General features: G+C 44.6%; 1 protein-coding gene across 5 annotated transcripts in view; it reads right to left on the reverse strand.

Moving 5' to 3' along the window:
• Window positions 1–14,365, reverse strand: part of LOC6731303 — a 30,489-nt gene that overhangs the window by 8,852 nt on the left and 7,272 nt on the right. For all 5 annotated transcript variants that reach the window (XM_016178822.3, XM_016178818.3, XM_016178821.3 and 2 more), the window contains 5 exons: window positions 10,878–11,039; window positions 5,358–5,439; window positions 1,833–3,263; window positions 1,566–1,768; window positions 10–1,500 (listed from right to left, as the gene is read on the reverse strand). In XM_016178822.3, the coding sequence (XP_016023875.1) occupies window positions 10–1,500; window positions 1,566–1,768; window positions 1,833–3,263; window positions 5,358–5,439; window positions 10,878–10,992 (3,322 nt within the window). In that variant the 5' untranslated portion in view covers window positions 10,993–11,039. The remainder of the gene's footprint in view (window positions 1–9; window positions 1,501–1,565; window positions 1,769–1,832; window positions 3,264–5,357; window positions 5,440–10,877; window positions 11,040–14,365) is intronic.

A 14,365-nucleotide genomic window follows, 5' to 3' on the forward strand; every position in this document is an offset into this window, starting at 1 on the left:
AGCACTTACAATTGCACTCCGGTACGCTGGCGTTCCACTGACCGCTGGAGAGGCACAGGGCCGCCGAGCTGCCGCTCATGATGTAGCCAAAGTGGCATTGGAAGCGCACCACATCGCCGAAGTGATAGTCGTTCTTGTCGCTCAGGAGTTGGCCATTCTCGGGCGCCTCCAGTTCGGGACACATTAGAGGAACACAGGTCTTGTTGCGCTGATAGGTGTCCCCATCACGTTCGCCGGATTCGGAGCGCTCGATGTGATAGCCAGCCGTGCCGTTGGAGGTGTACAGCTGGTAGCCAGTGTTGCAGCCGCAGGCAAATCCGCCCGGCGAGTTGATGCACTTCTGATCACAGCCGCCATTGTTCTTACTGCACTCGTTGATGTCTACGCAATCCAAGCGCGTGCAGCCCATCAGCTCCATGCGCAGACAGGGGGCACCCACGTAGTCCTGGATGCGGAAGCGAATATAGCGAGCTTCGATGGGCAGGGGCAGGTTCAAGATGGAGAGCGTGGGCTCCAGGATGCGGAACTCAACGGCGGTGCCGTCGGGATTGGCATAATCCTTGAACACATCCGTTAGATCGTTGGTGTACTGCAGACGCACCGCCGAGCTGAAGGCCACGTTGCCATCGGGACGCTGCACGGACATGGTGCGGAAGCCACGCAGAATGGTGGGTGCCTTAAGGTCGATGAGTATCCAGTTGGCACCAGGCTCCGAGGAGCCACCGCACCAGCCATTCGTGTTCAAGCGCAGCTGCTCCTTGCTGTAGCCCGGCTCACTGACCGAGGTGGTGATGCTGTCATCCGGAATGCCTCCATTTGCCAAGCCCAAATCACTCACGGGCCGGCACTCGGTGGTGGCCGTGAATCCCGTCCTGCACTGGCAGTGGAAGGAGCCGTTCGTGTTCTGGCACTCGGTGGTGGTTAGGTCGCACTGCGAGGAGCTGCACTCGTTGATGTCCTCGCACGTCGGCGGCTGCTCGAACTTCTGGGCCTCGCTGCAGCGCATGATGTTGCTGCCGATCAGCTTGTAGCCCTTGAAGCACTGCACCCTAGCCTCATCCCCGAAGAGGTAGGCTCGCGTCGAGTCCACCACAAAGCCGTTGGCAATGGTCGGGAATTCGAAGCACCGCTTGCGCGTGCATCTTGGAACATCTCCACTCCAGGTGCCGTTGGACATGCAGGTCAGCACGGGGTGGCCATTGCGCTCGTAGCCCGGCTCACACTCATACTGGACAATGGTGCCGTAGCTGCGACCTCCTCCATTCAGCAGCGTCACGTTGGCGTGGGCCACCTCCGGCAGCGCTGCGCACTGGGAGGCCATGCAGTGGGGCTGTCGCTCCCAGCGGCCATCTGGCAGACAGGAGATCTTCTCGATCGGAGCACTCGAGGCGAAGGCGAAGCCGGCGTAGCACTGGTACATCGCTATACCGCGATAGGTCACGTTCGAGGAGCCAATGGAGAAACCGTTGTCGATTTGTGGCACAGGACCGCAGTAGACCTCTGTGGAAGGGATTGCAAATCAATTAGTTATGGAATCCAGTTACGGAATAGGTAGCCAGACTCACCCTGACACTTGGGTATGTAGGAGACACTCCAGTTGCCACCGCGCAGACATTCAGTAACCAGTCGCGTCTTGCCGGTGGCAAACTCCTGTCCAATGGGACATGTAAAGCTGACCAGCGTACCGAAAGCGGTGTCGCGACTGGAGGCCAAGGCTCCAATTCCGGGTTGCAGCTCCGGGCAATCGGCCGAGAAGGTGGCCGACCATCTAGAAGACACAAGATTGAAGATTAGAGATTGAACTATGTAATCTAGATCTCAAGAGCACTTACCCAGCAGCATTGTGCAGAGCATCCGAGGTGAATTTGATGAGCATCTCACCGGATGAGGCAGTCAGGGTCAGTTTGGGCGCCGCAGGGCCGGTGAATCCGTTTCCGGAGTGCAGGCGCAGACCGGAAGTGGAGGATCCATCGAACACCTGGACATTGTCGCTCTTGTGGACGGTGAACTTGTCGAACTTCAGGGACAGGGGAGCACGGGCATTGTTGCGAATGGTGAAGTAGCACTCTTGGTTCTTGGGGTAGTCGGCCAATCCGAAGGCGGGTGAAGTAACGGTGCCATTTCTAGCGGTGATCGTGGCCTTGCAGCCCTGGATGTACCGAAGACTGAAGCCCTTGCCGGCCTCACCCAAACTGGACTTGAAGTATAGGTAGAGAGCGTTGCCCGTTGAGATGATCACCCGGTTGTTCTGAGCCGTCTTTCCAGTCAGTTTGGCGATGGTGCGACTCATGGGCGATTCGCCATCACGGATCATCAGGAAATCGCGTCCATCAGCAATATCCAGATCGTCCACTTCGATGGAAATGATGCGACCCGGCTGTGCTTTAATCACATAGAGGCACTCCAGACCACCGGGATACTGCTTCGGGTAGTTGGGGCTGGTCAGGATCTGTCGCTGCAGCGTGGCCTTCAAGGTGCCGCCGCAGTTCTTGGCCTCCGTCTTCCACGTGGCCCGGAATCCCTTGCGCTCAACACTGCCGTCCGTGGTGAACTTGACAATCATGAAGTTGGAAGCGGATACGAAGGGCTGCGTGGTCAGATCCTGCTTGCCACTGAGCGTAGCCAGCGACACGGACTTGTCCTCGGTACGGCCGCCCACCAGAATCTGCACGGTGTCAAAGGTCTTCTCCGTTTCGAAGTCCTGGAACTGCAGGATGATGTTGCTGCCCAGCGGTCCCTCCAGCGTCCACTTGCACTTGCTCAGCGCACCGTACTTGTGCGGATAGTTGGGCGTCTCGATCACATCTCCGCCGGACTGCATGTGGTAGTGGCACTGTGCTGGACAGTCCAGTTCGTCGGTGCCATCGCCACAATCGTCGCTGCCGTCGCACTTGAAGGCCTGGTTGATGCACTTGCCGTTGGCACAGTGGAGTGCTCCCTGCGGGCAGGCCTGGGCACGGCACATGAACGGCAGCAGGGACTCACAGGTGCCCAGATCCCAGCTCTGTGATTTCCCGGCAAAGGCAGCAGCCACACACTCTCCGGACTCGGCATTCGGCTGATGGAGTGACCAGTAGCCGGAGTACTGCGAGATCAGTGCTCCCGATGCGGACTCCAGCGTATTGGTGCGCAGGTCGTCGAGGGAGGCCAATCCCAGCCAGTACTTGTCCGAAGCCCTCTGGTTGGGATCGCTGGCCCGGGCGATGGCCAAGGTCTCGTTGTTCTCCGCATAGCTGTCGATGGCCACCAGTTCGGCGCCGTATCTGCAATGCAATATATTAGGTTATAAGATTGAAACGCATCAGATAAGAACTCCCCAGATAACATCGAACCTGGAGGATATGATCGATTTAGTCTTGGCCAAGTTTCCGCTGTTGGAGGTAATGCAACTTCAATTATGCAGCTGCGCTTTACTTTCTATTTTCTGCTTCTATCTCAATTATGTGCGGAGCTGGTTGTGGATCGTTGGAAATCAGGCTCACTTCACATGAAACTTTCGTTTCCAATCGCTAAACTCACTGTGATAGCAATCTCATAATTTGGAGTTCTGCGGGCCCAGCGAGTAAAACGAGTTTCGCCCAAATAAAGGCATTGCGACATTACGCATACGCCGCGTGGGACGTGGCTGCCTTTGGCAAGCGGCTGCAGCTGTGGCATGCCAAAAAGTAAATCGAAAAAGCATACAAAATTATGTATGAGAGACACTCCCTGCCGTCAACAATTGCTGCGTGCCACACAGAGTGAAAACTTCAGACGCGGCTCCGCAAGTCGCGCTTTTTAATCTTTTTTCTCTTTTTTGGTTTGCTGCGGCATTTTTTATATATCTTATGGATTGGGCGTGTATTAAGGTAAGCAAAAAAAAAAAATAAAAAATCTGCCATAAGTTTGAGTTTCCACTTAGCGTTGTTTTTTTTTTTACCAAAGAAATTTGAAGTTGGCGAAAATGTGTGTTTACTCCTAATATTACTTCTTGTGTTTATCACCAATAAAAAAAATGGCATTGTGATTAAATGTTGTTTATTTTCTCTAAAATTCCACATTTAATATTCTTTCAACTTCCGAAACGATTTAAATTCCTACTGACTGTGCACATTAGCAACTTGATTTTTAAGTGGTAAAAGCTCCGTTAAGTGGAAGTGTTAACGCCTTGTCAGACGATTTTCCTCATTCTACCCAATTTCGCAGGCTACGCACGCCGAAAAGAAATTTCACCGAAATAAGCCACTGAAATATTTCACAGTTGAACGCATGTCTGTTTGACTGGGTAACGACACCTGTCAACGCAATCGCCCATTGAAGATACATATGTATGTACATAACTTTTTGGCAAATCGACCATTTGAATGTGGCATAGCCACATGGGCAGCGTATGTTGACCCCCAGCCTCGTAAGTGGCATTCAAATGAGCACTGGAGCACTGGACTTGACTTGGGGCGAGGTCTATGGCATGTAAATTGCATTAGGAGCAGTGGTTGTTGGATGTGTCTTGGAGTCACGATGTGCCCGGCATACTTAAGTGGCACTTAACGCCGTTGGCGAGGAGAAATTGCGTAGGGCATTGACATTCAGCGGCAGCCAATAACATTATTAATATTTATTTTCAGCTAACTGAAGAAAACTGCTGGGTACACCAAAACCAAAAACAAAAAAAAAACGAAAGAAACTTTCACCCCAAAATGCCCCGTGGGTCAGCTCACGATTCTCACGTTCATTAATGCCCAATTCCCATTCCAATCCCAAGCTCTATTATCAAAACACTCTCAATTTTCGAGATCGGCAATCCTGAGGCAGGTGCTCGCTGCCCAGGAATTTGGGTCATTGGTGCAGGTTAACACCCAGAAAAATGGCTGGAAGAAGTGCTTTGCCGGAAGCTTTCGGCGACTTTCTTTTCGCTCGAAAGGAGAAGGCGGAACGAGGAGTTGGCAATAATAATAATGAGTCACCCGGGTATCGATCGGCATATTGATGGCCCTGCCCAGTCGGGCCTGAAAAGCAATTCGAAAACCTGGTCAGCAAAGCCAACTTGTTTTGCTTCTTTTGCTACCTTTTTTCTTTTTGGCTACAACTGTCGACCACTTTGGCATTGACAGTTAGCTGTCGGCGAACGGAAATGCAATGTGCTGCTGTAACGGCAATTGCTGGATCAAGAACTATATATATAGATGGATATATATATGTACCATCAAACCCAGCTAGTGTATTTGCTCAAGCGTAGCTGCCTGGTTAAGCTGAAACACCTTCTCAGGTTCGATTGATGAGACAAAGAGCGGAACAAGTTGGCGACTTCCTCACAAATCGGGCATAATCTCATTTGGTCGGGGAAATTATCATATGGTTATGGTTGCGACTCCACTCACCTTCGACACAGTTCGGCGCTTTTATCCCACGAGTGCTTGATATTGAAATATTTATAACAATTCAAGCCGCGCAGTTCCCAACCTGAAAGATACGAAGGAGAAGTTGGCATATTAGACAAGGTTAAATTTGTGTGCTTAGTTTAAATTCTATGAGTAGTTCTAGATAAGAGTTCTTTTGAAACTTAGCAATTTAAGTTGGAAGTTACCAAAGATATGGTGTGCCTTATAATTTTACTTATTTGAAACAACAATGCCCAGAATTCCATTTAACCATACTTAACAGGTATGAATTAATGCTCAAATATTCTGTTAGCATTCCTTACTGTTTACAGATACTTTAAATTAATTGCTTTCTTTATAAACCCAGATTTGTGCATAGTTGTTTACCCACAGCGTTAGTCAGCATTAGATTTCTGTCCAAATCTAAGCCTCTTAAAAAGCCAGCAAGACGATTTCATGGAAATTAAACAGTATGCTCTTAATCACTAAATATCACCACTGCCAACTGGAAAGAGGAAAGAGATATGCTCGTTGGTGACCCCAATCAGCATCTTAACTGGTTTTGCATAACTTATGTCCAGCAGCTACGACAACTTTCTGCGCGCGTTTTGGGCGCTGAGAACGAGAATTCCGACTGAAAATCAGCGGATAATTAAGTGGTTGGGCCAACTGAGATGCGATCTAAGATGCGGCTGTGACGCTTTCGTTTTCCTCCGAATGCCAACAGTTTTCCCGGTAAAATGGGAAAGTTGCGCGCGAAACTTGGACTCGGACTTGGACTCGCCTCGAAGTCAGCTTGATTGACAGCTTTCATTTAAAATCAAATCGTCTAAAATATGCACTCGCACACCGCTCTTTGTTTGCAAACAAAAAGCAAAAGTATTTAAACAATTTGTTGCTGTTTTTTTTTCTGCGCAGACGCACGCGCTGCTATTTTAAAGTGGTCGGCAAATGTTGTCTTTGGTGTTTTCTGCGGTTCGGCTAGTTGTTACAGATTTTCCAAATTTTCCAATTCGCATGGGTGTCCAAATGGGACTTTCACGATTTCCTTGTCCAAGTATTGCTTTCGAGGGAAAACTACATCCTGTCGATAAGGCATGCTCAATTGAAAACTGCATTTCTGGGTAATTATTTATTAAAGAAAACAAGGTGACAATTTCTAGGCTATTTCTGTAGAAAAGTTCAAAAAGCCGCTCTTAAAAACCGGTGAAAAAATTGCAAGTTGTTATTTAAAATTGTCATTCATCAAGATGGAAAGTTTATGATGCTGTTAACCAGCTTTCAAGTTTATTACAAGGAATATTAAAATTCTTATTTTTCCCCTAAAAATTGTATTTCATTCTGCAAGTCAACAATTTCGCAACCTAATAATCGATCAGTGAGCTTGCCGCAAATCTTGCGGTCATTACCCATTTTACCAACGATCCCGCCCAATTTACCAGCTTAGCAAAAAAAGTTAACGTTACTCCTGCGGCTTATTTGTTTGCCTAACTGGCTGGCCGAACCGCTATTGGCCACACAATTTGTTCGAATTTATTTATTTGTCTGCCCAGTTACCGCAGCGCAATTTGGTATTAGCCATGCTTGAATGCCAAAATAACCACAGGTAACTGTTAGCTGTTCCACTTGCAGACGAACCGAAGAAATGGTTCTTGGACATTTCTGGACTCCGTTTGGGCGATCTTTCTGGGTTACCCAACACGCTTCAATGGAAATCTAAATCAGCACAGTGGCCTTCTGTGTAATTGTTTTTAATGGCTGCAAATAGATTCCGCCCCACACAACCGAGTTCTTTCTTTCTTCTTTCGCACAGTGCCTGCGATAAATTCCCCGCCACCTTGTGGCCATGTCACCGTGACAGCCAAGAACTTCGGAGTTCGATTCTCGTCGCTGGGCAATTAAAGCCACGTAACTGCCAATTGGCTTCGGAAATTCTTTGGGTCTTGTCTTCGACTTGGGTGCAGCCACAGAGAACTGGACAAGGTTAGCCGGTTTCGGTCTCCATCCACGTCTTTGCTGCTTTTTTCCACCTTTGCAGTTGTTATTTCTTTGGTTTTATTGAATTGTGTGCCAGATATTTGAAATTCTTGCCAGGAAGTTTTGTTTTCCCCAGCTTTTTGCGCCATTACCTATGCAAATGTTTGCTGCGTGACTTGGCCAAGTGTTTCGCCCCGTCTTTGTCTCATTAGCTCAGTGCCTCTCTTTCTGCCGACTTTGCCTGATCATTGTCTATATATAATTTGCAGGGCAGACTCAGTGATTGCAGCATACGAAAAAATCTTGTGAAAACAATACCAAATTAATAATGTGAGAATTTCTTACGTAAAATCATATAGTTATATATAAGCACGTGGGATTTTTACCTATGTAGGTACATGCTTCTTGTAAAATCGCATTTTGTCAAAGTACAGATTGTTCATTACATTAGCTAATTGAATTTTTGTGGGTTAAGTGAGTACGTTCTTTAATTTTAATTAAGTGAAGCTACCAGATCTTTTCATAATCTTTATTGTTAATAGTGTAAAACTACGTTGATTAAATCTGGTTTGCTCAACCGCACGTACTTATTACCCAATTTCCGACACATAAATATGCCATGCCCTGTTTTCAAACCCACTCTTTCGAAATCGTTGAAGTTCTTTTTCTCGAAAGAAGTAAGAAAAAGTGAAAACTTGGTTGCGGCTTGCAATAAATCTTCTTTAGTGTGCTCATTTCATTAACCCCATTGCCAGCCGAGTAACTCGGAATCTTGGCCATTAAATCTCTGCGAAAGAAAAGGCTTACGAAAAGAATAAGATCTTAATTTCAGTGAGTACGTAGCTTTGATTAAATGCGCTCCTTACTATTTAATTAACTTTATTTTCGGTTCACACTGAAGTCGGTGGAGTGGAAAAGCGTTGACTTCCTTTGACCAAACCAAAAGGCCACCGACGTATGTAGAAATATTTGTTTAATTTGACTTGAGCGCACGCTTTTTTCACGCTTTATGATTAACTAAACGCTTCAATATCATAAATAAAACTGCAAAACAAACAGTGGTGGTAACACATTGTCGCCACTCCATAAATCACTTTGGTGGCTCTAATCCATGTGTGTGCCCGCCGACCCAGAACCCTTAATCAGCTTAGCCAAATCAGGCCACTTTTTTGCCAGTGTACGCATAGAACTCACCGACCGAACGATAGAGGGAGAAAGAGAGAGATGCTCATTTAATTAGCTGGAATCGCTGTGGCAGCTCGGTTGGGTTTACTCAAGCGTGTCCAAAAATGTGGAAGTTGCCGTTCTAAGTCTACGCGATCGACTCTGCTCATGCCGCGAGCCATGTTTGTCAGTCCGTCAGTTACGTCGACTTGGTCATCATCATTTTGAGGCTTTTACCGTTAGGCCTCAGGATTCCTAAGTGGCCGCCAATGGCCGATGGCGGTACAACTTCTGTTCGAACTGATGGAAATTGATTACTTAAAGACCGTTGGTTCTGGCCATTTGGATGGATGGAAGCATTAAAGGCGCTCAAAATTGCAGGTGATTTTATTGAAGGTCTTTATTTTGTTTGTCAGTTGTATAATTTATAATCAATTCTTAGGATCTCACAAAAGCACAACTTGGTATTTCCCATAACAGCATCACTGTTCGCTGATCTTAACCATCTGACAGCTCAACTAATGACGCAACATCATAGTTCCATTAGTTGAGTCATAAAATCAAAAACATCACTTCTTAGCCCATATCCATGTCTATATCGCTGTATTAACACCGATCAATATGCAACGTCTAAATGGGTGTAAAAAACTGCAATAACTGCCAAGAGTTTGGCCTATTTTTCGAGCAGTCGTTTGTGCAATGAAACCCAGCCGACTGCACCTAAAACAAGTCACCGATACCCAGACACCTGCATATGAAAAACTTAAGTGCGGTTGAAAAAGTATTTAAAAAAAAAATAAAAGACTTAGGCAACGAACTTGTTTGGCTCTGCACAAGTGTTAATCAGCACAGCGAGCTGCAGCTAGTTGGGAGATGGATGGACTTGGATGGCTAGGAAGCGGCGGGCGCAAGTGGCACAGCGGTTACAAGCTGGAGCCAAGGAGAAGTGCACTGAGAGAAAAATCGACAAGTAATCACATAGTAGCAGAAAATTAAAAGAAATCAACCAAATAGCTAATATATTCTAAATAAATGTAAGTATATTAATACTTTAAAGTTGTTAATATGACAGTTAATATGTCACTTTTCTCACTGTGCACAGTAAGTCGGGTAAGTGAAAAAAATAAGCAGCAACGACTGCAGCAGCGGAAAACCGTTAAGAAATCTCGTTTGTGTGGGGCCCAAGTCTGGAGTTGGGAATTCTTCATATGGAGTATATATATATATTCTATATATATATGCTGTCATGGCATTCTACGAACGAGAGAAAATGGTAATGGGCGAGGAGAGAAACAAGTTTGGCATATGTAATAACCGTTATCGGCTACTTGCTGCCGCGTTTTTTTTTCAGGTGTTGTAGGCGGCAATGCCAAGTGAAAGGCTTATGGCCCTAACTCAGCCACCCTGCGGCTGACTCCCCCTTCATATTGATTGATTAGCCCGGCCATAACTTCCGTCATGTACACATTTTCTGCACACTCTTCAGCTCACCGAATTGTATTTCTTTTCAGTCGGTTCTTTTTGTTGGTTGCGTTGGGTGCTAACTCGTTTAGCAGGTTGCTTATTGGCTTTAGTGGATTTTGTCATTAGCCCAAGAATTTTTATAGCACAAACGTATGCGATATGTTTATGACACAAATATGGCTAAGCCTACACTGAGGAATAAATACCAATGTTGATAAACTTGATTTTTAAGAAACGAATCGGGTAGAAACGATCATGATAAGCTTTAAATGGCATGAACATGGAAATGCCATTTTTAGAAAATTTAAACGTGATAAATGGGATTTCGTATGAATATCAGAAAAATTACTTAATCGACTATGGGTGTTTTATTTGCTTATCATTGAGGAAATTGAGTTCTTTATGCTGGATTATCAAGCGTAAAAACTCCGCCAGTCATCGTTAATCTATCGAAAAGCACCGTGAAATTAAAAAAAAGAGATTAACCAATTTAAGTTGTTGGTTGATAATTTGGGTCGGCTAAAATTTCTCCATTCCAGTTGCATGTGTAAGTTGTAAGCCTTTGAAGTTGAGAAAAATCTCCACAGACACTTTAACAACCGGAAATGGTTCATCATACCACGCTTCGATCAAAGACAATCAATTACGCCATTAACAACGCTTAGAACAGTCAAGGCAAAGACAACGAATTCTTAAAGGCATAATTGCCAGCTTGAAGCACACCCAATAGACAGACTAACACCCAAACAAATCCGTTTCCAACTGCCTTGGCCAAAATTATACATATACGCTTTTGATTTATGCGAAAAGTTTTGGTTCGGTTTTTTTGGGCCACACCTGCGTCCGCTGCAAACGCACGTGTTTCAAATGCAATTTGGTTGCTGTAGGTGAATATGGTTAAATGGACCAACTTACCATTGGGACACGAAAACGCCTCGTCGGCTCCAATTAAGTGTAGCAAATTTAGGAGCAGCAACGACGACAGCAAAGCGGCCAGCCAATGCGAATTGGCTGCCGTCGATTGTTTCATTTTGGCCCGATTTAATGCCCAGTTAAGCGCGGTGGTTTCTTGCCAATCTGCAATCGGAAAAAAAGAGTGAAAATAAGTATAAGTTTCGAGTCGAATTCAATAATCCGGGGTGAATTAGTTTACGGCCTCGCCCTGGCCACCAAAAAATAAAAAAAATTGGAAAAATAGAATAATCACAGAAACCGGTTGCCTCATTCACACTTCACATCCGATAAAAGGTAATGATTAGCAAATTTATGCCACTCTGACTCAGTCTCCGGCTGAAATTTCGATATGAGCACGTGTTTCTGCGGCGAATCGCGTTTAGCGAATGCGGTTTTAGAAAGTTTCTCGAGAACCGCAGCCTGCAAAAGAATTCGCAAATACCAAGCTAAGCCCTCTCCCCTTTGAAATTTGCAGGTGAGCCATAAATAAAACTAATGCTCTTTTTAGTGCGTCGTTTATACACGAGAATGGAATTTTTGAAAGATGACTTTCACGCACAGCAAATTATTTATGATCATTTTTATGGGGGGAATTTCTAATGCAACAAAAGGAATATTTAAAACTGAATGTTCGTTACTCATCATTCAGTGTGGACACAGAGGTCGTCTATCTAATTTATTTAATAAACCTGTGTTTTCTTCAACATCATTCGCCGTAATCACCCCTTTAATAAAGCTGATTAGCTGTTGTACTCAAAAATAATTGTTAGCCCGAGTCAAGAGTCAAAATTTTGGGTTAGAAATTATTGTATTGACCAACCCAAAGTTTAAGGTTACTCCGATTTGACTGTCATTTATCACGATTGCGACTGAACTTGTTTGCAGTCGTGTGATCTGTGTGTGTGACTTTTCATTCATATATCCAAAGCTAAATAAAGTCGGTCTGGGTTTTCTGGGGTGGGGTTCGCGGGGATCGTCTCCCCTCGTCACCTTCCACCGCTTTGTAAACGGAGATCGAGGCGCAAGGTTGCCGTTATTGCCAAGTAATTATAGACTGGCTAACACAAGATGTACAGTTGCATGTTGATACAGTTTGTATTTGTGCTTGCCTGCTAACTGAACTTGTTTTGGGGTGGAGGCTGGATTATGGATTATGGCCTCAAAATTTTTTGGGGTGGAGGCTGGATTATGGCCACAATAATTTGGGGTGAAGTTTGAGATTTGTTCGGAAAATCTATTGCGTTGATCGCTATTTACTTTGGTCATTTAATTTGCTTTGTTTTCACCAAACAAAATTGAATTTTTATTTTATTATTGGAATCATTAAATTAATTTATAGGCTCACCACCATTTTTCGTATTTCATAACTTTCAAGTTTGTTGCTTAAGTCTTTTCTTTTCCTCAGTCCAGTGGTGTGTGTGTGTTTCTTTACTGCATTGGAAATACGAAACCCCAACGCAACTCGCACAGTCTCCTGGACCCAGATTCAAACTGAGACCAGCAGCAGATCAAGTCCATTAACAACTTCCGCAAATTGTCTCTGGGAGAAATCTCAGTCTGGGCTTAAAATTTAGTCAAACGCGAAGGCAAACGCCCTGCCACATGTTTCATTTGCAATGCGATAGCCCAACATCAACACAACGGCGAAACATTAGATAACTTTGTTGCATGCGAATGAAAGGCTTAAATCCCAAAATAAAAAAATAATAATAATGATGGTGAATAAAAAGCCATTGAAAAGCGGCTTATACAGGTCTTGGCGGCTCTTATTGAAGACAAAAAAAGACAGCACAAAATAATAATTTGCAAGTAAGCTAAGACTGCACGCACCACTCAGCGCTAATTAAGAAAAATAGCGATGCCAACTCTTGTTTATGTTTATTTCTAATTAAAATACTAATATAAGCAAAAGGGCAATGAATTATGCAATGCGTTGTTTTCCTTTGCCCGGAGTCTGACTTTTCCCAGTTTAGAGTTGAAACTTCAACTGCAACTCCAGCAACTGCAGCTGGCTGAAAAGCCGCAGGCCACAAGTCGCATTTTTTGTGCAATTAGTCGACTATGCGGTTTGGCCCAGAAAGCAACTTGCAGCCGTCAAACAGCTAACTTGTTTCGATAGCTAACTGTTTATCCACTTGGCCAACAGCCACCCAAACACTTGTGTGTGGGTGAGCCAAGTCCCACGGAGCCACCTTAAACTCGGGTCTAGGCTGCGCCAGCAGCAGTAGCATTCAACGGAAAGGCGCCAAAAATTATAGAGGCTTACCCAACATTTATTTACTTTGCTGTTTAATGAAGCGCACACATTTGATGACGGTGGGGAGAGGGGCAGGGAAGAGGGCGTGGGTGGGAGGGAGTCTTTGACCGAGCCAAAGACAGCATTGTCATTAGCTGACTCTGAAATCTGTGGGTCCATTGAAGGCTAAACAGCATCACTGTTCACATTAGGTGTGTTTGACAAAGATTCAATGAAATTTAATATTTAAATATACAGTTGAGATGATCGTATTAGTTATGGGAATATTTCCGTAAAATATGTAATCAAACAGAAGCTTATTAATTGCAAGCAATTATGCCACATTAATATTAGTTTATCATGAAATTGTATAATATTTTGCATTAATTATTATTCTCTTGAAAATTAAATAAAGTAAAGTAAAAACTCACTAATTTTTTAATTGATAGCCCTAGGAAATAATACAACTTTAAACTGTCAGAAGTCAATACCCTGGAAAATGTTTGGCCAGCAGCTGATTATATAACATCAGCTAATGATGGCAGCACGAATGAAAATGTTTTCGAAGACTTAGCAAACAATATTTTCAATTCTTCGCACAAACTGCAAACTGCAACCGATTACATGCGCCGTATGCAAATGTTGGCTTGACTAATAAGTAATAAGAAAGTAAAAATACTCTACCCATTTAGCATATAAATAAGCGAGAGTGAAAGGTTTTGGATTTGATTTAATGTCCGGATTTTAATCCCATTGATTTGGCTTCGATATCGCTGTGTCTTTCTTAAGCTCATCGTTTAACAAACGTTTCGAAAGATTCACAAAAAATTAGCATGAAAATGGGCGGCATGGCAAGTCGTTTAGTGTGAATTTTCGTAACACTCATGGCTGACACCGATTAAAGGTCGATTAAACTGAAGATAGCAAATTAAAGTTGATTTAATAAGCTGCGCGACTCGCGTGTGAATACCAATAAGCGTCGGTCATAGGGTATTTGCTAGAAACGAAAGACTTAGGCAACGAACTTGACAGCCTCAAAACAAGAGAACCACTCATCATCGGCCAACTAGAGAACAAAAGCGTTGTGCAAGCCCAAACATGAAAAACCTTTTCCATCCGCATCGAAGCTGCGAGTTTCGCAATCCCGCCATCAAACGGAGAGGAAAACTGCATCACAAGAAGTGTGGAAGAGACTCATGGCTGCTTCAGTCGC

Source organism: Drosophila simulans, chromosome 2L (genome assembly GCF_016746395.2).
Source record: "Drosophila simulans strain w501 chromosome 2L, Prin_Dsim_3.1, whole genome shotgun sequence".
NCBI lineage: Eukaryota > Metazoa > Arthropoda > Insecta > Diptera > Drosophilidae > Drosophila > Drosophila simulans.